Source organism: Harpia harpyja, chromosome 8 (genome assembly GCF_026419915.1).
Source record: "Harpia harpyja isolate bHarHar1 chromosome 8, bHarHar1 primary haplotype, whole genome shotgun sequence".
NCBI lineage: Eukaryota > Metazoa > Chordata > Aves > Accipitriformes > Accipitridae > Harpia > Harpia harpyja.
Window position 1 is genome coordinate 16,504,418 of NC_068947.1, and position 21,603 is coordinate 16,526,020.

At 44.0% G+C, this 21,603-nt stretch overlaps 1 protein-coding gene and 1 long non-coding RNA gene across 2 annotated transcripts; one reads left to right on the top strand and one right to left on the bottom strand.

Annotated features, from left to right (window-relative positions):
• Positions 1-5,530: 5,530 nt before the first annotated feature.
• On the bottom strand, positions 5,531-15,168 carry LOC128145017 (uncharacterized). The gene is made up of 3 exons (XR_008236295.1): positions 15,014-15,168; positions 12,723-12,826; positions 5,531-6,147 (listed from the first exon to the last, which is right to left on the bottom strand). It is a non-coding gene; the product is annotated as an uncharacterized LOC128145017 (long non-coding RNA).
• Positions 15,169-16,010: 842 nt separating this feature from the next.
• On the top strand, positions 16,011-19,499 carry ATP5PO (ATP synthase peripheral stalk subunit OSCP). The gene is made up of 7 exons (XM_052794948.1): positions 16,011-16,122; positions 16,311-16,361; positions 16,460-16,570; positions 16,952-17,081; positions 17,198-17,310; positions 18,916-19,002; positions 19,320-19,499. Exons 1-7 carry the CDS (start codon positions 16,093-16,095, stop codon positions 19,431-19,433), a joined length of 636 nt encoding a protein of 211 aa, XP_052650908.1. The 5' UTR covers positions 16,011-16,092; the 3' UTR covers positions 19,434-19,499.
• The last annotated feature ends 2,104 nt before the right edge of the window (positions 19,500-21,603 follow it).

The window sequence follows — 21,603 nt, forward strand, 5'->3', positions numbered from 1 at the left end:
AGAACCAGATACACTTGAGTCAGCTGTGATTTGCTGACCTTGGAGGAGGAACTAAAAGTGATTATCCTGTTTCTCTTGGCATTTATGAAAGACATGTTACCATATATAAGAGGGGGAGGGAATGAAAGAAAGTGAAGCACTCATGTCATGATTAAAGGTTGACTAGGCTAAAATTGGATAGTTGATTTCAGTGTGATTCAAAGTGGCTCATCCAATTTGAAACACCAAAGGTCTGTTGCATCGTCTTCCAGGAAACAAGGGAACAGTTGAGGTGCAAGGCATTTGTGGGGATTAGGGGCCAGTTGGGAGGAGCCAATGACCTAAGAAACAGTGGAAACCCATTAACCCTAATTAGCTATTACTTACAGAAAATCCCCTACACAGAGGCTGCTATTGTTATTGCAGTCTGAAAGTGAGGAGAAAAAAGAAATAAGTAAGAAAGATGGGGGGGGGGGGGGTTAGGTGATGCTACTTCAGTTGGTGTTTACTGAACCATCTCTTGACAAGCAGTGACCTGCAAGCATCTGAGTCCCTTGAACCATTTCTCACTGTTTTCTCCATGTTTCACACAAAGAGTATGTGGGCAGGAAAGTAACAGAGGTGCATTTTGAGGTATGTGTATGTATATGTAAACAAATAAATAAGTAAATATGAAAGTATAGGTGTGTGTATATATGTGTCTATATATACATATATGTGTTCATATACATACTTCAAAGCATATATATGTTTATGTAGGTATATGAAGTATTAATGGCATACATACATATATATGTAACTCTCTTCAGAGTAAACAGAAAACCGCATCAAACAACATCAAATTGTGCCAAAATACAAATTCTACGAACACGCACTGTGAAGTCTTCCACCTTGGCTCACTCCAGCATTTTACACTTAAACTTAATTCTACCTGACCTATTTTTTAAATGTTTTCCAGTTTGCACCCCTAGAAAATTTCCAATGGAGCTGCGGATCCCTCTGTAGTGATTCAGTTCCCAAGCCAGTGGGCTGTCTGTCTTTAAACGCCTTTCAATGACTGCATAGGAACAGTCACAGATGAACAAAATGCTCACAAACTGCAGGTTGACAGTTGCTGTGTGCATATATGGCTATTCAATGGTGATTTTTTCACCTGTTTGTCTCTCAGGCTCATGAGAAGACCCATAGAGCCTTTTTTCTACTTGCACATCCACCTCAGGCTCCCTTTCTTCCATCTGAGAAATCTCACTACAACGACATCATGCAGTGCTGGAACAGCTCTGAACTTAGTGTGGGAACACAGATCAACCCTGCAGACTAAGAGCAGGGTGCTTGGCACAGCCCCGACATTCTGGACTCATCACACATCCTTTGCACAGTTATTCTACTTAGGCACAGTGGCCATCCCTATGGGATTTGGGACATCTGCCTGGCAGCTGGAAGTTCAAGGTAGATGCTTACCTTCTTCCTTTTGTGACAGCACAAAGTTTCTGGGTGGAAGAAGGTATATCTGGACATGTGACAGTCCTGCTTTTGGATGAGATGTTGCGCACACAGAAACAGTGGCAGATTTTAACTGTTATGTTTCTGTTGAAAATAGATTCTCTTAAAATCCTGTTTAAATCCTAAAAAATCTGACCTATAATTCCTTGTTTTGACCATTATGTTAGCAGCCGTTGTTTAGTCCTTTTTCTATATATCACTTTACATCTAATTAGCACTTGAACCATTCCAGCTGTTAACCATCATCACCGGTCCAATATTTTCTACAATTCTGCAGCTGTAGAATTTGTCCATACAAAGTGTTTGAACAATAAAAGAAAAAGGAGAAGGAAACTCAGGGAATATTTTCTCCCTCCTAATAATTAATTAGAACTACAAATCTGAAATTTGCACGCTTTCTTCTGTCCAGTCCATCAAACACAACCACCACAAAATATTTAACAAGACTTGGATCCTGAAAAGATTTATTTCTAGACTTAACTTTCAGCAAATAATTACTTGCTTTCTTAAATCCAGGGTTAGTTTTGTGTGGAAAGAGGTGTCAGAATGCCAATACATATGGCCAGGGACATTTTAGCTGATTGAGAAATACATGCCTTTTTTTTCTTTTTTTTTTTTTTCCTGGAAACAGATATGTCCATTCTAGAACTTTCTGTTCCCCAATTAACCCTGTTTAAATTTAAATACTGGAAAAATTTCTCCCAGAAATGGGGGCTTTATCTTCCTCCTTTGCATCAGAAGTTATTCCAAACCCCTGGCCAGCAATTTTACATGTTCCGAATTGATTTTCCTTTGCTGGCACCTTCCAAAAAGACAGCAAAGCCCAGAGAAGGCTAGCTGAGCTCAAGGGTATTCACAGCATTTATTGCAATAGACACCCCCCTCAACAGGAATCCACATGGGAATGTTTAATCTGGCCAGTCAGAACAGGCCAGTTAAACATCAGCTGGAAAAAACACTTGACAATATCCTGTGGAGAAGCAGCTAAGCACTGACAGGGGCTGATGAGCGAATAGATTTTCCCAACCCTCTTTCCTGTGACTTGCTCTTCAGAACTGTTTAGTAGATTACAATATGCAACTCATAAATATTAATTTTTATTTTTTGTTTATACTATCGGAGTGGTTTGAAAGACATTTTAAAGATAAATTAAATGAGATTCCTCTGAAGAGGTCACTGTTCATCAAATACAAACTGAAGCTATGGGAGAAGATGAAAACACCTGGGAGGAAGGACTTAATATGACAGTCAGAGGCAATGAATAGCTCTTGAAACTTGAAGATGAACAGCAGTCCTTCCGACCTGCAGGTAGAATTTAACATGAATTTTAGTGGATTATCAAAGCTGGAAACAGGACCACAAAGGTCATCAAGGGGAAGTCAGTGTGACAAGAAGCCAGCAACAAATTTTAGGCTGTCTATGCAACAGGGAGCCTGTGCAAGGAGTTGGAAACTTCTGTCCTCCTTCTGTCCTCCTAACACCAACAAAGTGAATAGAGTTGCAAGAAAATTACTGCTGTGTAAATTAAACCATGGGTTAATTCTTCAAGCCCTTCTCCGCTTTTAGAGCAATGCAGCTCCAACAGTTCTAACTAAATTACCTGTGATCTTCACAGGGCATATGAGCCCCATGTGCCCCATGAGATCAGAATCAAACTCTCTCTTTTTCCAAACTAAAAAGCAAAAAAAAAGCATTGACTACATAACATATATTACAAGGATGTACAATTTGCTGCAGTAAGGAGCACAATGACATGCTGACTAAAGGATAGGTTGGCATCACTTTCATTGACACGCTGTCAACGATGGGTTCATGTTACACCTGAACACAAATGTTGCTACGCAGAACAACATTGTAATATCAAAAGCTAGATCACATTACTCACCCAAACTGAAACAACAGATTTATTGACAGAGAGTAAGCTGGCTATGGTAGTGCTGCTATTACCCCTAACCAGTACAGCCACATTCATGAATCAGAAAGATTTCTGTAACCGTTTTTCGATAACTGAGTTTTTCAGTGAATTCTTCATAGCAACAGCATGGTTTTATACTGTGAGATAGCAGCAACATTAACACAATTTTAAGGAACAAAAAAATGGCCCCAACATCTATAAACCAGCAATCAGCAGCCTCCCCTGTATTGGAAAAATATCCAGGAGGGTGTTACTGTCACTGATCCAGGACCAGGCAAAAAAATGCATGCTTAGATATTTCTGTAATGCATGTTCATCTTCCAAACCAGCTTTTAGGGCTTTGGTATTAAAAATGACTGAATAAAGGAAGGAGTTCTACTATTTTTATTTTAATTTTCCCCTTATTTAAAAAAGGAAAAACATCTTGAAATGTCTACATCTACAAAAATCCTGATTTCTTTTTCTTCTCTTCTTAGGAGGAGTGTTTCTTCAAAAAAAAAAAAAAAAAGAACCCATAATTTTTTGATCATTTTTCAATTCACTGCAATTTGAAATATAAACATAAATAAATGTTTAAATAAAACTAAGGGTAAATATAAATAAAAGTAAATATAAAAAAACAAAAACATCATAAATGTGAGACTGCTTCTAGCAATATTTAAAATATAACTTTGCATACAAAGCCTTTGTGCATATCTTTGTGAGCAAAACTGGGCTGGCTACCCTGCAACATCAAATCAAAAGTGCAAGGCCAAATGCAAGCAACACATTTAAAATAAGCATCAAAAGAATATGATCACAGTAAAGTCACACATATTATAACTCAAACAGTAGTCAGAGGGTGAAGGGAGGAACTGTAGTTTGAGGATCAACGGCCTGAATTTTGCAGGAAGTCTGATGAGATGATGATGATGGTCCAAATAGGTTTAACAAGCCTTCTAGTGTATTTGAATTATTATATCCTTCTATTACAAGATCAGATATTCTTTTATCTAAGAACACCTACCACATTCAGTGCTCAGGACCAACAGCACTGAGCTAAAGAACAAGTTGACTTTTTCTTTTTCGTCTTCACTGGTTAGCTTGTGACTTCTGCATTATACTCTGTATGTACGCTTCCAGTCCTTCACTGGGAAGTTTCTTGAAGGCATTTCTATCACATTTTCACCCTGACAGACAGGGATCTGAAAACACTATTCAGTGGTCACCATCCGCTTTGAGTTGATGAGGTAGGTATTCTATGAACAAATAGCAGGTGACTGTTTAATTAAAAACTTGTCCTAAAACACACGTGCAGAGGGGGCAAATGATCAGGCTAGTCTCCTTCTTTCATGTGTCCATTCTCAGGGGTTTCACTCATAACTTTTAACACTGTTTTTTAAAGTATCAGAGAGAGTCAGGGAGACTGCTATGCCCACAAACACATATACATCCTATCTGATTGCACTTAATTTTTATGAAGTGCTGGTTTTCACTTTTTTTCCCAATTATATTAATTTCAAGAGTTCTTCCAGGTAAAGTAGGTGACATGTAACCTCTCTGGCATGCCACATATTTGTCCACATCTTTATAGCAGAGCTCTTCTGCTTCTGAACATAACTACGTTATCCGTTATCCATGCATGCTAGGTAGATAAAAAGGAAAGGGAAATATGCAAATAATTTTTGGAGGAGACCAGCACTGCAATTCAGTTCTTGTGGGTTTATCTTTGAAAAGTTTGTTCTGTTAGAGTTGTTTTTCAGTTTATGTTGACCCTGAGTCATTTGGAGGGAAAGACGACTGTGACATCTCTTGTAGCATGAAACAAAAAAAACTAAACCTTTTTTCTTGCAAATAAATAGAAGAAAGGGAAAAAATGAAGTTGTGATGATTAATTTAAGGAAGTAGAAGAAAAATGTTGCCTCTTCTTTAAAAATATAATTGCAGTTTCCCAGTAACTATAGTAGAGTTTGTACCGGCCTCCTCCCTTACTTTCTCACAGCAGATGCCTACAAAACCAGATTAATGGATCCTCTCTTCAAGCCAGGTGGTAATGAAATGATGATACAATATTTCCAGCTCTTAGCACAACCTCCAACTTGTAAAATGCCGAGGCGTGCCCACAAAACACAGACAAAAGTAAGTGGGGCTACTGCTTAATAGCAGTCATAATAATAAGATATTAATGATACCAAAAACTGAGTGGTATTTACCATGAAACTCAGAGAGAAAAAGTCCTTCGGCTATTTTCTTTTCCAATTTCATTAGAGATTAGCTTGTTTCTTTTTTTCATTCCTGCCCAACATAACACTGTTCTACTTTCTGCACAGACTTAGATGCTTGCATGTGCTGTATTTGGCACCATTTTGTGGTAAGGCGTAATTTATCTTTTAAATTTTAGTGTGATGACTCTCAGCCCTCAAGAAGGGTTGAGATCGTCATTTGTATTAAGACTCCACAGAGGTCTTGCAGCAGGTATAAATGACCTTTATGCTCATAGCAAAGTACCTTTCTGCCGAAGAAGTCCTCATGTTGGCAGGAACCAGGCATGGCGCCTGGCTGTCCTAGACGTGCGCTGGGTCTGGCATTCCTCTACCGCTCACAGGTGTCCTTCTGGAGAAATGCATGCCTCTGCTTGAATAACAAGGGGAAGCCATTCCTTGACACATCAGTGAATGTGCACAGTTATAAGCCTTGTATTTTTTTGCTTGGTCTTCGTTCACCAAAAGTACAGCAGCTCCATCCGTTGTCAAGTGATCAGTGCTGAGAGACTTTGTGAAAGTGACAGAAAGATTTGCAAACGTATGGTGAAATTCTGCAAATATTTTGTACACCTTAAATTTTACTGTGACTGCTGTCAATATTTGTTGAAGCATTTTATGGAAGAAATATCTTGCTAAAAATCTAGCAATAAAACTGGGCAATCATTCCAATTCAAGTCCTTCAGGTTAAAAAAAGACAGATTATAAATATTCTTTTTTATCTCACCTGACAAAAAAGACTGCAAAACCAGGACAGGTTTGTGGATGACACTTGTGCCTGAAGCACAGGTACAAGAGGGATGATATTTTACTTGTCTGTAGCAGTAGTTTTCACTCCAAAGTGTTAGTTACATATACTGCTTTCAGCGCAAATTCTGAACATCTCCTAGGATTAAATTGGCTTTATGTACAAGCAAAGATTGAGGAGCCTGACAGAGGAGCTGAGCCTTGGGCACTGAATTTGCTTCAGTCTGCCGCGATTTGGTAAAAAATGTGAAATGGAAGTTCTGTCGCTGTCTTTGTTCTGTTGTTGGACAAATGCCATTGAACGCCACGAGAACGGTTTCTCTATCAAACTGCAGTCGCTGTACTCCTCCAGGATCTGTAGTGCAAAGACATACCACTCTATTGTAGAAAAGTCTGATTTATCTGGTTCCACCATACACCCCAAGATGCAGTAAGGTCTGCCCACAATAGAGTGGGTTAAGCTAAAACTAAATTCCTGCTCTCTTCAAAAATAATTGTTGGACAAAACACAGTTTTGCTGACTCCATCAGTGCTGCCATATCTGCCAGTGTAAATGGAGGGTAATGCAGCTGTTCATCTCACAAACCGTTGTGTATTTTGACAGTGTGGTTTTCCCCTCTTGCTTCCCTCTTTGCTTGGCTCAAACAATGAGTCTGTCCACTGATGTGCAGAAGAAAAACACCATGTTCAGCTGCCAGAAACTATCTGCTGCCTTTTACCAGCTCTTTTGCATTCCCCCCTTCTTGCCACCTGCTGCTAACAGTATCAGTAACGATATGTCCAAAAAATGAACATTGTAGGTGCAGAGATTTCAGAACTATTCAAACCCTGTCCTGTGCAGACCCTTTGCAGAGGCCTCTTTTGCGCTCAGACAAGACAGCTCCTGGTTCTGGGTCCGCACACCCAAAGTGAGCTGCAGATGCCATCTTCTCTGTAGCTCTGGGGACCAGTCTCTCTGTTGTTTGCCTTCTGTAATAACATCTCAGCTTCTTATAGAATAGAATTGGTTTTCTCTTTTTGTGTGTGTTTGTGCGTGCAACAGCTGGTTATGCAATCATTTTGGGGAGGGGGCTTGGCAGGCAGACTCCACTGAAATCACACTCATCAGTCTAAAAAACCACCACTGGTGTTTGTGATATGAGCTCTCATCCAACAATGGATGAGGCATGGAGGGCCCTCAAAAATATCCCAGAATGTGGAGTAAATGTCCCTCTCTTTGTGTACACAAACACGCGGTCCTGACAATAGGATTTGCTTATGCCAGTCAGAGGAAAAAAGGTGTAGGGCGGTACATGTTACATGTATTGTTCTGTCTGTCACATTGCCTTCACTGCCTTGTTATTTATTTATTTATGTTAAAGCCAACCTCTATGCCATCTCAGGTATGGCAAGTGTTTGTATCTCAGGAATTGTGCCCACATTTTACACACCAGGAGATCAGCTCAGCCTGAGGCTGCTTGTGATTCCCATTACAGTCAACAGGAGCTGCACATGTCCACCTGGGAGGCAGCGTCCCTCAACCTCCTGGTGCCGCGTCTGCTGGCGAGCAGAAAATTAATATTTTATAGCAGAGAAAAATAACTGGAAGCAGCCCTGCTACACCATAGTAGCCAGCGCTGTGCATGATGTATAGCATGCTGCCTAGCAATGTTGCTAAGCAACACAGCACCATCCAAGAAAATCCTGCATTAGCTTGTGGTGGCTGGTGGGGTGGGTTAGACGTGACACTTTGCACACAGAGCTATGCGGAGAGAGGTGTGCTTTGCTTAAGACTATTATGGCCGTCTCCGATTGCTAATACGCCTCCCCTATTATTCTCCCTGCACTGATGAACTACATCACGATGCACCGTGTGCTGCAATAATTTTCCACTAAAAAAATGCCTTCCCCCGCCCCGCCCCCCACGCTTCCTGTTTCTTAATGCTCTTCAAACCTGATTTAGAGAGTAGCGAGTAGTGGAATTTTACAGCTACATCCCATGATGCTCTCGCTCTCACTCTCAGTCCCATGGCCTGGCTCATACCTCAAACTAACCGTAAAGTCAGATCACAATGATGTGACTCACTATTATAACTAAAGATAGATCTTGTCAAAAGCAGTCATGAGCCCTAGATGCTAGAGGTTGTTTATTCAGCGTTGTGTTTTGGGGTGGGTTCTTTTCCCTCTCTCTCCTGACTCTCTAACTTTTGACATTCAGAGGTCTATCCCATGTTAGTGAGTATTTAGGTGAGCACGCAGGTATGGCACACACTTTTGGTGATCTGGAGGAAACCATAGACGGACTGCACAGAAGTCTAGCTGCAGGTGTGAGTTCAGCCTCACACAGGTCCCAGGTCAGAGCTTCACAATGGCACAGGCTGGGGAATCCCAAATACCGCATGGGCACGGGGCAGGACAGCCACGGAAAGGAGGGAGAAACCTTTTTAAGAGGGATTTCTTCTAAACCTAACAACCTTTTTTTTATTATTATTGTTGTTGTTTTTAATGTTTACAGACCAGCTGCTTTCAAGTGTGAGCATTCATCTGGAGTGTTTAACACCCACACAGAACAAAGCAGCACTGGTGCAGGAGGCAAAGAGAAGCAACCTAGACACCAACTGAAACAAGAGGGGCTGTCGCCCCAAGATCAGCAGATCCCGCTAAGGCCACAGAATGGCTCAGTGTTGGACAGAGGCAGGTAAGTAGCAGGACAGGCAAGACCTGCTCTGTTGTTAGCCACCCCAGCTACACCCTGTGGCAGTGACCCTGCAACAGGGACACAGGGAATACAGGCGCTGGTGAAGCTCCATGGGCATAACAGCTCTGCAGGGCAAACACGCCTGGGACCTGGGGAGATACTGTCCTGAAGGAGAGCAGCTCCCGCCGGTGCAAAGCAATCTGAATTCCCCCTCAGCCTCAGCCACCCAAGCACGGGGAAAGGAGGATTGACTTTGATTGCGCCATAAACATAGATACGGAAACTGGCAGGTGAGGGAGCTGGAGATAGTTCTTTGTTTGGACATATTGGATCCATTTCAGCCCTGTATAATTCCACTAGTGTCAAAGGCATTACATCAGGGACAAAACCAACCCATTATTTTTAACCTGGCCATTTCCTTTTATGCCCTTCATTCAGGAAATCTCTATGCAAGTGCATGATTTTAGTCATGTGAATAGTCTCACTGGAGGTAGTGTGACTGCTCATGTACTTAGAGTTAAATGCATGCATATTTACACGCAGGACCAGGGCCTAAAACAGCATTGGAGGGAAAGAAGAAAGAAAAGTAGTGTGGGAATACCTGAACAGCAATGTACTGTGAGGGTCTGTGAAAGGTGTCTGCCCACTTGGGCGACAGTAATATTTCCAGCTATGTTTCCCCTTTTAAGGAAACAATTGACAATTTCTCTGGGACCAGCAGCACCTTTAGGAAAGCATTTTAAGGTATGACTGCTGTATAGGGAGTGCGGTGGTGTGGAGAACAAAATACCCAAAATGCTCCTAAACTATTTAAAAAAAAAAATTCAACAAATAAGCTAGTTATGCAAATGTCCTTTGGGGACCGCCGTCTATGTCTGTGACTTTCACAACCTTGCCCTGATTCCCTCTCCTGCACTTGCAGGGAACACCCTAGGGGTCTTCATAGGAAGCCTCAACATATGTGTTTTTCTGCGTTTCTTCTGGCTTCACATTTCTGCTGTTCCTCAAAAATTGTGACTTCCAAACACCAAGAATTATGATCTCTATCCAGTGTCATATGTCAGCAATGCTCTACAGAAATCTTTGGAACAGTGACTCTCAAATATTTATATCTTGCAGCAATCTAGAAGACAGACCAGGAAAACACCAACCAAAGAAATTTGGTTGATGAATCCCCATTCAGTTTCTGTGCTACACCCAGACTATTTTAAAAATCCCTGTTTGCAAAAGCACTGCTTTCACTACTTTACAAAGACCTTTTTCAAAAGGCTGCGCGCATATTATAACGTCTGGCTGCAAAATGAAATGTAACAACAAATCTTGACCTATCAGGTTTAAGCCTTCAGCATGTGATCTGAACAAGGGTGACTTTCACAGATATCATACCACCAGATAAGTGATTCAGTGAAGTTCCTGAAATCAGCAGAGTTACTCTGGTTTGCAGCAGAGTAAGTGAGATGAGGTTTGCCATAATAAATGAATCCATAAAGAAGGTGCTCACATACACTGCAAAACAGGCTAACAAGAGTCAGAAGACCTGCTGAATTAATTTATCCTTACTATGGGGTAAGAACTACTAGAAATAGTTATGTCTATGACTCATAGAATAGTCTTTAATTTCTCATGCTCACCCAAATGAGGGAAAACACCATCTTTATTTTTTCAAGTGCCATGCCCACCAAACTTCCCCTTACTTGCATGTGGACTGTTTAAATTTGCTAAGAAAGCAACCAGCTTAGTTTCATCCCAACTTTCTCTTTCAGGTTTATGTATTTGCCATTCAAACAAGACAGGCAAATCCATGAAATTCATTTCACAGGACATTGAGCAAATGGAATGTAGAATAATGTTCTTTAGTTTCTGACATATGATCAAATGCAAGTTTGCTACAAGAAAAGAGAAGGAGACATGCAACAGCCTTGAAATGGATAAAAACCTTGCCACAATAACCATAGTTAATACATGAATAAAGTTATATTATTGGTATTGGCTTCCCTCTTGTGGTAATGAGTAAACTGTGGCCCTAATATGTGACCAGAATCTGCTGAGGCATCTGTCTAACACAGAATGCTGCAATATGCTCATGGGGCAAGATCCTTGCATCCATGCACAAGACAGCTAATTTCAGTTCAAGGCAGATATAAAGATCTACATGTGGTGAGTACATGGCAGGCTGGGGTCTCAGCTATGCAGAAATACCTCTGACTTGAGTATTTTGGAGATCTACCCCGCTATGACTCAGGCCAGTATCTAGCCCAAGTTTAAACTGAAGGAAGAGAGGTCTTTCACTTGAAGGTGCACTTTCAGTCCTGGCTGAGGGGGTGGTTCATGTTCTCGATCTGTTCAGTCAATGATCTCTGCTGATTATGCCACTTTATTGGGCATTTCTCTGACAGACCTCAAGAATATGGACCAACACCTCTAATTCACTGTGTATGTTGCCATTCTGACTCCAGAGGTGAGTCTAAGTTAACATCTCATTTTCCACAGCAGTGATGGAGCAGGCATGATGGTCCTCCTCTTCTTTATTTTCTCCATAGCCACTTGCACATTAACATGATTTGACTGACATTTGTGAATTTACCATTTTTTTTTAACGCCAGCTCGTGTGAGAAGGTATCATTGCTATTAATAAAGTGTGTTTCATCAACAGAATTTAAAGCTGTTTATAAAGGATGTTGGTCTCATTCTTGCTTTTTTACAGATGGGGGAACTGAGGCGCAGAATAATTAGAAGCCAATCAGCAGGCCCAACGCAGAGCTGAAAATAGATCCCAAATCTCCCGAGTCTCAGTGCAACGTTCTAACTGCTCTTCTGCCAATGTGTGAAATGGTAAAGCTCAACTGTTAGTACTACCTACACCAAAGCATGTCTATTATTCACGTATTTTCCCAAACCAGTTCTTTTAACCATTGATATTTCATGGACAACCTCTAAAACAGTCAAATGTCCAAGTGAGTCCACATCACCTTTTCTAATATAAAGCCTCGCAGATTAGTGCTTATTTCACCAACTTATAAAAATCATATCATAGCTCACCTTTAAATTAATTTTTCAGGCTTTCTAGGGTATCTTAAAAGAGTGTAGATTTTTTTTAAGTCTGCACTTAAAAAGTGTAGATATTTTGCCAAGGAAGCTACAAGCACCGAGTTGTGGTTTTGTTCCCTTGTTACAAAAGATTACCATGGTAGCATGGAAAATAAACTAGAACAACATGAGCACCCCAGAATTATCACATGCACAATAAAATCATAAAGATTAATCATTTTATCATATAACAATGCTAGATTGAAACCTCCCTTGCAGGGCAGGAAGACATAGGCATAGGTGCTTGGTTTTGCAAATGTCCCTATGAAGAGCTTTCAGCAGAGTGTCCTGATGCTAAGGTCAGTGAGTTCAGTCGCCTAACTCGATTAATATTGCTCCTGCTCCTATTCTGAATTCCCCTAACCATTTTTGTGGTTTTAAAATCATTCTTTCCAGTTTGGAGAAAAAAAAAACCAAAACATTTTCTGTCCCCTTGCCACTGAGTGAAAAACCCTTTTCTTAATGGGAAAATGACTCAGGTCTTCCCTAGGCAGCAAGATTTTAGTGGGTGGGTCACTCTGCCTGTAAAGGCTTAGTCTCCAGGGAATCAGCGTGACAGAGCACTTGAACTTACCTGCCCGAGCGGAACTGCTTATGGAGCAGAGGTATGGAAAACAACCAGGTGAATTACATTCAGCGAGAGTACCAACTGTTCCCATGGAAGATAAAGGGCAGCCCCTGGGAGAGAGAAAAAAAACAAACACACACCTTCCTTCAGCAGCTGCAGGAACAAAAACACAGTAGCAACGGGGAGGTGAGTTGGATCGTAGCTTTTCTGTGCCACGTTCTCTGACATTAACTTGAGCACCATGAGAGGAAAACTCCTCCACTTCTTGTAAATAACATAAACTTTTTACAGAGGTCAGGAACTTGTTTGCAGCTACACCCTGGCTCCTCTGGGACTATCCCATGCCGAGTCTGGGAATCCCAGGCTCAGCCAAAGGGAAACAGACAGGTGCAATTACTGACTAGCAGGTGCAGAACAGCATTCAAAACAGGCCAAAAGCTCATGTTTCAGGTGAGTTACAAGGTGACGGAGAAAAATATTCAGTGCTTTCAGCATTGCTTAAAAATTATGGGTGACTAGTATAATTACTAGAGTTTTTTATGAGTGGTAGGTCTTGGTTTTTTTAAAGGAGCTGGCCATAGTCTGGTAGAGGGTAAGTTTGGCATGTTTTGTGGCACTGACCTGATACACTGCCATCACTGTGAGGACCCCAGATGCCTTGTTACAAACCTCATCTCCTTTTTTACCTCTACATGCTGCAAGTTCTTTGTGGAATGGTCTAAGTCTTGCTGCAAGTTTTATGACACCTCATGCAGCTGGGCCCTGATCGAAACACATCCCCACCACTACCACGGTTGAAGAATCATCATGTTCTTTCTAGAGACATAAAAGTGCTGATTACAGTGAACTCTGTGGCTGTTATGCTCGTGTGAAGTCCATGTGTCTTCAATATAAGCACAAGGGTGTGTCTAAATGTATCTAAACTCAAATTTCTCAATAAAAGGAAAATAAAATATATTTTGCATTATTTCAGTTCTAGTCTGTCTCAATGGGAGAAAAATGTGATGTTTATAATAGCACCTCATTTACTAAGAATGAGTACTTTAAGGTTACAATCCTACAAGCACTAAAGTGGCAGACCCACAAGTGAATGTTCTTCCAGGTGTTTCTCATGGAAGAGCTTGTAAATGTTCAAGTGCTCACTAAGTGACCACGCTGAAACCAGGGATAGAGGTATATGTCAAATGATGAGTGACTGGCAGTATGGGGAGTTTAATTGCTTTGTAGGAGAAAAAAAAACTCCTAAAAACGCCCATGTAATGATGATGGAGGAATCCATTGTTACAACAGATATACAAATACAAAACCAGGATTTAAATTTTCCTTCCAGTATAAGGCATAAAGGTACAAACTGTTTATCACCTGTGGGATTTACTTGTCTAAAATTAACCTGTGAGAGGTGCTCTCATTTTAATTCTTGAAAGCACTATCAGGATTTGACCCAATCCCTAGTTCATTGAAGTACCCTCAGCTCTCAGTGATTTGACTGGCCTCAATAAGCCAGATTTTCTGTGTATTAAAATGCTACAAGATCATAGAGTGTTTCAGAATTACACTAACAAAATTTGGGATATGGAACCCCACTTCAAATAAATGCATTCTCTGCACCATTCCAAAACTTCAGTTCATGCACATTATCGCAAAAAAAAAAAAAAAAATTGATTTTTGCTAAAGAAAAGCAAAGATTTTTCTACATTTTAGATATGGTTTTCTTAGGACTGTAGTTAGTAAAATTATTGAGAAGCATGGTGTTATGTCAGGCTTAACCTGTCATGGGCTATACTTGTGCCTTTGAGTGCCACCACAGCAAATACAGCCAGGGATAGAAAAGTGAACTATACTCCAACATCGAGAATAAAGCTTGTTGGTGATACTGTCGTATTTCTGGTGGGACGGTAAACTGTTATTTCCTAAAGAGCGTTCGTTATTCTAATTCTCTGGTTTTGACGTTGCTGAAGCGATCACTTCGCTTTCAATTTGTAGCAGCAGCAACATCTAGTGTTTAAAGTCTGCCCTGCAGACTTCATGCAGCATGCCTTTCATTAACGCCATGCTTTGTATTTCAATAGCACCACCCATCTGAGCTACTCACACCACAGAAAATGATTACTCAAACTTGGTAACAGCTCTGCGAAGCGGGCAGGCGTTTTACCTTCTCTTACGGAAAAGATGGAAGAATTAGGGAGAGAAAGAGTTTAACCATTCGAGGTAGTTCAGTAGTAGGCAGGACCTGAGCGAGTTGCTCAAGGTCATGCAGAGAGACTGACAAAGTCAGAGCTGCGTACCCTAGACTTTACCTGGAAGATTGTGTCCTTGCCCCAGGAGACATTTGGATCTAGTTTATCCGAGAGGAGGAAATAGCTCATTGCGTTTCAGAGGTAGTTTCACTGTGTTAGAGGGCAGCAGAACTGTCTGTGAGGAAAGCACAGCTGACATTTTCTCTGTTGAAGAACTCATGCGATGCTTACTCTCCTGGTGCATCTGAACAGAGGGATGTGCGTGCGTGTGTGAGTTACAGAACCCTTACAGGAGCGTGAGAAGGGGCGGTGGGTCACTGCACCCTGTTACAGCAATCGCAAGGCCCCCAGGCAGCCCCTGTCACCCAGACCGCTCTTCCCATCCCGTGGCCCCTCCACCTGCAAAGCCACAAACGCATGCACGGCCAGCTGAGGGGCTGGGTGTTACTCTGCATGTGCAGGACAGCCAGATGCCGGGGTGAGGCACCCAAGGGGAGCCATTGCCTGGTCACCCTGGTCCCCTCCAGAGCCCCGCACCGCCAGACTCTCGCCACCTTCGGCACCAGGGTGCGAGAAGGGTCAACGAGGGGGACGCTGCAACTGGGGCTCCAGCCCCTGCGGGGCAGGGATGCCGCAGGGGTCCCACTCCCGCCTCCTTCACCCGCGGGCCGAGCGCAGGCCGCCCGCCCGCGCCAAGCAGCCGTTCCCAACGGGAGGAGCACCGGTGCCGAGCGGCCCGCCGGCGGGGCCCGGCCTCGCCCCTCGGGCTTGCCGGGCAGCTGGGGCGCCTTAGCGCTCGGCTTTCGCCCCGACTAGCCAGCGGGGCCTGGCGAGGCTGCTCGGAGGGCGCTGGGGAGAGGGAGACGCCGGGCAGTGCGGGAGGGGGGCGCCTGTGAGGGGCGGCGGGGGTCCCTGCCCGCGCGCGGGAACTACAGCCCCCAGCAGGCAGCGCGCGGGGCGGGGCGCCGGGAAGGTGTCGCCTTGAGGCACGACCCTTCCCAGCGTGCCCCGCGGCAGAAAAGGACGGCGGGTAGAGCGGGGCTGGGGGCGGTGGCCGCCGCCGCCGCGCCTGCGCACTGCCTCACTGCCTCACCTCGGGGAGCGGGCGCAGCGGTGACCTCCAGCGGCGGCCGGGGAAGATGGCGGCGGTGGCGGGGCTCTCCCTGAAGGTGAAGTTGGGGGCGGCGGCGGCCCTGGGGGGTATTGGGGCGGGGGGGAGGGAAGGAAACGGCCTGTGGCGTGTGCGCCCTCACCCCCCTGCCACGCCCGCGCGGGGTCCCTAGCCTCCCCCCGCGCCGGTCCCCGCCACCCCCCGCCCCCGAGGCGCGTGTCGAGGCCGGCCGTTCTGCGCCCGCAGGTGCGGCAGCTGAGCACGTCGGCGGCGAGGCCGGTCTCCAAGCTGGTCAAGGTGAGGGGGGGGCAGGGGCGGGGCCGGCGAGCGGCGGGCAGCCGCCCGCTCCCCGGCTCGGGGCGGTTCTCAGCGGGCGCCCGCTCTCTCGCCCCCAGCCCCCCATCCAGGTGTACGGGCTGGAAGGGCGCTACGCCACCGCGCTGTACTCCGCCGCCACCAAGCAGAAGAAGCTGGACCAGGTAGAGAAGGAGCTGGGCCGAGTGTGGGTAAGCTATTCTACAGCCTGGGTTCACCTGAGCTGGCACACGGGGGTTTGGGAGCAGCGGGGCTCGTCTGCTGCTTCTTGTTGGGAGGGAGGTGGACTCAGCTCTTGCAAACTGTGAGACTCGCGCCTAGAGCTGGCCTGGTGTGCGTGCTGTCTGCACTGCGCTACCAGTGTTAAGCTGCTTCGAAGTGATACGGGAGGAGCGTCAGCTCTAAAAGAAACATACTGTAGATGAGCTACAGCTGGAGCTGCCATTTCACTTCGATCAGCTTCAGACCTCTTCATTCTTACTCAAGGAATGACTGCTCCGAGTAGTCCAGTTAGGCCTTGTAATGCCTGGAAAACTCCTGGCTTGTATCGCGTTGTTTGTGTATCCTCTTAGACTCTCTTGAAGGACCCTAAGCTATCCAGTGTTGTTATGAACCCTCACACCAAGAGTGCAGTTAAACAAAAAGCTGTGAATGATGCCTTAGCAAAAGAGAAGATGTCCCCTATTACTGTCAACCTCATGAGTGAGTAACCATCTGACTTCAGAAAAACATCTAAGGCTACTTGTTATTGCTGTTAGCTAACGAAGTCTGCTTCTAGTGGGCGCTTTAAAGCCTTTCAACGCATCTGCCTTTTCCAGATTTGCTTGCTGAAAACGGTCGCTTGCGTTACACACCAGACATAGTTACTGCGTTTGGGAAGATCATGAGTGCATACCGAGGAGAAGTGCTGTGCACAGTCACCACTGCACAGGTGAGTTAGGAACCTCTAGATCGAGCTTAACAGGTACCGGTATAAAAGGCAAACTTCTTTAGCTTAATTTTGCTCTCTGTAGTTTTAAGTACTTGCCATATGGGTGGTGAGGAAATATCTCACCTCTACTGAGACAAAAGGCTTTCTGCAAATAGTTTTCTGATATCCAGCAATTATTGGTCAGGAATTAAACCTATTCATCCCATTTCAGCTTAACAGGTAACATTTTTCCTTCCTGTGTGTGAACCCAGTGGCTGGTAAAAGTCAGCCTGGTCTGCAGATACAACTGCCCCAGTTCTTATTTCTGTCATCAGGATCGTATGGATCAGGTCAGAACTAGCAGATGAGCTATTAGCTAGAGCAAGGCAGATACCTGACAGGGCCAAGAATGCCTGTGGTGCTTGGTGCTGTGCTTCACAGGGAGCAGCTGCCTAATTCACCATCTGCAGTAATCAGGACAAGTGGCTAACTCCACAACTGTAGGAAGACTTTTTCAAAAGTAGCAGACAGGCAAGTCTGGTTGGTGCTCAGAAAGGTGAGAGGGAAGATGGTGTCTCCGTGAGCTGTAAACATGCGGCTGGAGGCACGGTGGTTCTGGCACTTGAGTAGCTTTTTTGATAATGGATCCATGCCCAGGTCTGCTAGAGTGGGAAGCTGGTTAGCTAGGTATGTAATGTAAATCTGTAGCCGTTGGGTAGGGCTACAGTGAACTGCCTACCTGGCCTAAATAGACTGATCCACTTCAGATTAACAGGCTCCCTGTAGGCCATAAGCACAGATTGTCAGTCTAGTTGGTAGCCTTCAGGGACATGTGGACTCACAAGTCTGTGCAAACCTTTCCACAAGTTTTCCTGAATATTTCACATGCAAAGTTACTTTCCTGATGCCTTTTTTTTGTTGTTGTTGTTGTTAGTTTCTTTTGGCTCTCAAACTGTTAGATATGAAGTAGAAATTATTTAAATTGCCAGTAACGCAAAGCCACTACTCTTCAGTGAAGTCCCTTTTGTTTCTCAGTGGTATCCGAGTGACTTGGAGGGATAGCAAGGACAAATTCACAGTGTCTCTCCCACAGGGATGCAGAGTTCTTCTGTGGTGATGGAGAGAGGTGTACTTAGCCAGGAGCATTCTGCAAGCCTGCAGCAGGGCTGGGAGCTCGCTGCCAGTGTCCTGAGTCGCTGCCCAGTGCTTTACGTGAAGCTGTGTTTCTTTTCAAGCTGGTGATCTTAATTGTTAGAAGCAGTAAAATTAATCTTTCCTTGTACAGCCTGAACGCTGCTGTGAGGCAGATTTCAAGGTTTTCCATCAGGTGCTTACTTTGGCAAGTATGGATTCCCAACGCTTGCTATCTGAAGATGTCAGCCTTGAACTTTTGCTGGGAATATGTGCACAAATAACACAATGTTTCATGAAATTAGGAGGGTACGAAGTGTCTGCTGTTTCTGTGCTGTCCTTTGGTTACTTGTGTTCAAGAAGGCTGCTGAATCTGCCTTCCTGCTGGAAGTGTCTGTCTTTGGAAGAATCTGAATAGAAAATTTGGGTTCTTGATACATCATTTGAATATTTTCAAGTCCTTCATTTTCCTTGTCTTCTGTTCATATTTTTCAGCCCTTGGATGATGCCAACCTTACTGAGCTAAAAAGTGCTCTCAGTGGATTCTTGGCTAAGGGAGAGGTCTTGAAGCTGGAGACCAAGGTCTGGATTTTTGATTTGTAAATAGATTTCATCAAGTCCATGTTAAGCTGGACTTCTGTCTCTCTTATCTTTAAAAAAAAAAAAAAACCAAAACCATTTTACTGAATCCAGCTGCTATATTACATAGTTCTGTGCTTTCTTGTAGACCTGATGATGCTTTAACTACTAAAATCTTAACTTTGGAATACAGTGACTGCAAAGTTATCTTTAAAAAGGCTCTTTTAAAAGCTTTTTTCTTTTTTTACTAGTGTAAAAAAATGTATACTAAGCTAACAAATGTTTGTGAATAGAATTTCTGTTCAATGTTTCTTCTTTAGACTGATCCGTCAATCCTTGGTGGCATGATTGTCAATATTGGGGAGAAGTACGTGGACATGTCAACAAGGTCAAAGATCCAGAAACTCACCAAAATCATGAGAGAGACTGTCTAGCAAGCTGTCCTAGTCATTCACAGTGAAACTTGTCAGATGGAAACAATAAAATTATTTCTTCTTGAATAGAGGGTGTAAAGTATTTTGATTTGGGAAACACAGCACTGAGGGAGAAAGATGATGAAGCTGCAGCAAGTTTCACTTAGTTCTCACTGAACATTTCATGACACAGCTTGAAAATCAAGCTCACCCTGAATGCAGGTGAACGTTGCCCTGAAGGAAATGGAGAATAATGCTCTAGGAACTGATAAACGGGGTCACTGCTGCTGAGGTACTGTCAGCCTCCAGAGAAAACTTTTGCTCAAGATACTGTTAGGGCGGCGGAGCAACAGTCCTGCTGCTGCAGGTGCTCTTTCTGTGTGTGGAAGGTGTGAACGCTGGAACTGTGACTGGTAGATGCTTTCAGAAATACCAACAATGCCTGTTAAAACAGTCATGTCATCCATGGATTCTCAGCAGCAAACACTATATCAGGCCCAGTTTACTTCCATGTCTGTATCATTGGAGAGAGTTTTGTATATGCCTTAAACTAAAATTACCCTCTAAAAGCTTACTAGTGAGGGGCTAAGGTGTTTGTAACTTAAAACGGTGTACAAAAATGTTTGCAACAGGACAGGGCTTCACGACTAGTGAGCACTAAGGCAGTGTTGTCATGGCCGGCTATATGTGCTTCCTGGCTAACATTTGTACATGGATTTGTAAGTGTTTCTGTCTTGAAGCGCTGTGCCTCTGTTTTCTGTTTAGATAATCTTAGACAGGCTTGTGAAGGGGTGTAAGTAAGCTGCCTGGTTCTCCCTGTTGGTCCTTGGTCAAGAACTGACATTTGACTTACTTAAATTTAGATGGATACCATTCTTCAAGGGGTGGGGTGTTGAACTGGTAGCACTAGCTCATTTCAGTTGCATTATTGAAACCTGTTAACCAGCCACTTTTTTTTTTTTTTTTTTTTTTTTGGAACATTTTTAATAAGAAGAAGTAGTCCCTGCAGGTGAGAGACCATTTAGCCCTGTGCTTTCTCTGGTATTTCAGGCTGGAAGTACGTTCCCCACCAGGCCCAGCCCAGGGCTGCTGGCTGTGCATCCTGCCTGGAGGGGAAGTAGGAGAAGTAAATGCTGTGCTCAGCTTCTCACCAGCCCTCCTGGAGGCGGTGGGAGCTGCACTGTGTTCTTCTGCTGGGGAAGGGAAGGGTGTGCTGAGGCTTGAAGTGTCAGTGGCATGGGTGGGTGGCACTTGGGACCCCCAGGGAGCCCAGAGGCAGGGCAGAGGGGCTGCTGGAGGCCTGCTGCCCTGTGAGGACAGGCTGCCACCCCACTGTCCACTCCTGGTGCTGCTCTGTAGCAGCAGTGAGGTGCACTGAGCTGTACCTGAGGCAATGCAGCTCTCCAGAGCTCAGCGCCGTGCAGTGAGATGCTGGCCCCTGCCCAGCTGGATTAACGTGGCCTGGACAAAGCAGCTGCAAACAGCTGGCAAGCTTCCTGACATGTCCCAGGTCACCTACTGCTACAGCAGCTGTGATTTACAAACTGGCACTTTGGCTACAGCACTGTCCTGTTGTGCCATCCCAGCTCCAAACAGCTGTGAAAAAATACATCCTCAAGGTGCAGGCATTAGTGGGTGCTGAGCTTGACAAAGGGACCCTTTGCTTAATAGGATACTGAGGATATTGCCCTCAGGGCAGCTGGCAAAATTCAGTCATTATTAACAAAAATGAGGGGAGAGATCAACGTGGGACTTCCTATGTTCTCAGGCAGCAGAGCCACAGGCAGTCGCTGCGAAGCTGCTTAAACGTTGCTGCTGGCATGCCTGGCCACAGTGCAGGGCCTGTGTAAAGTCATAACATGCACAAAGTAGTGGCACCTGGCCTATTAAGCAAGTGCCTTTGGTTGGGGTTTTTTGGGGGGGTGGGTGGTTTTTTTTAATTTTTTTTTTTATAATTTATTTTTGCTGTCTTCTTACTACAGATTTGCACAACTCTCAATTTTCAAATCTAAAAAAATGCAAACAATGCGTTACAGAGATGAAAAGTGGCACGTGTCAGACATTAAATGCTGGTAAGTTATTTCCCTGCTGCTGGGTCCATCACTTTGCTTATACCTCTGTAGCCCTTTTGTCAAAAGTACTCATCTGAAGATTTAATGTGTCAGACACCATATCACTCTTCTTCAGCACT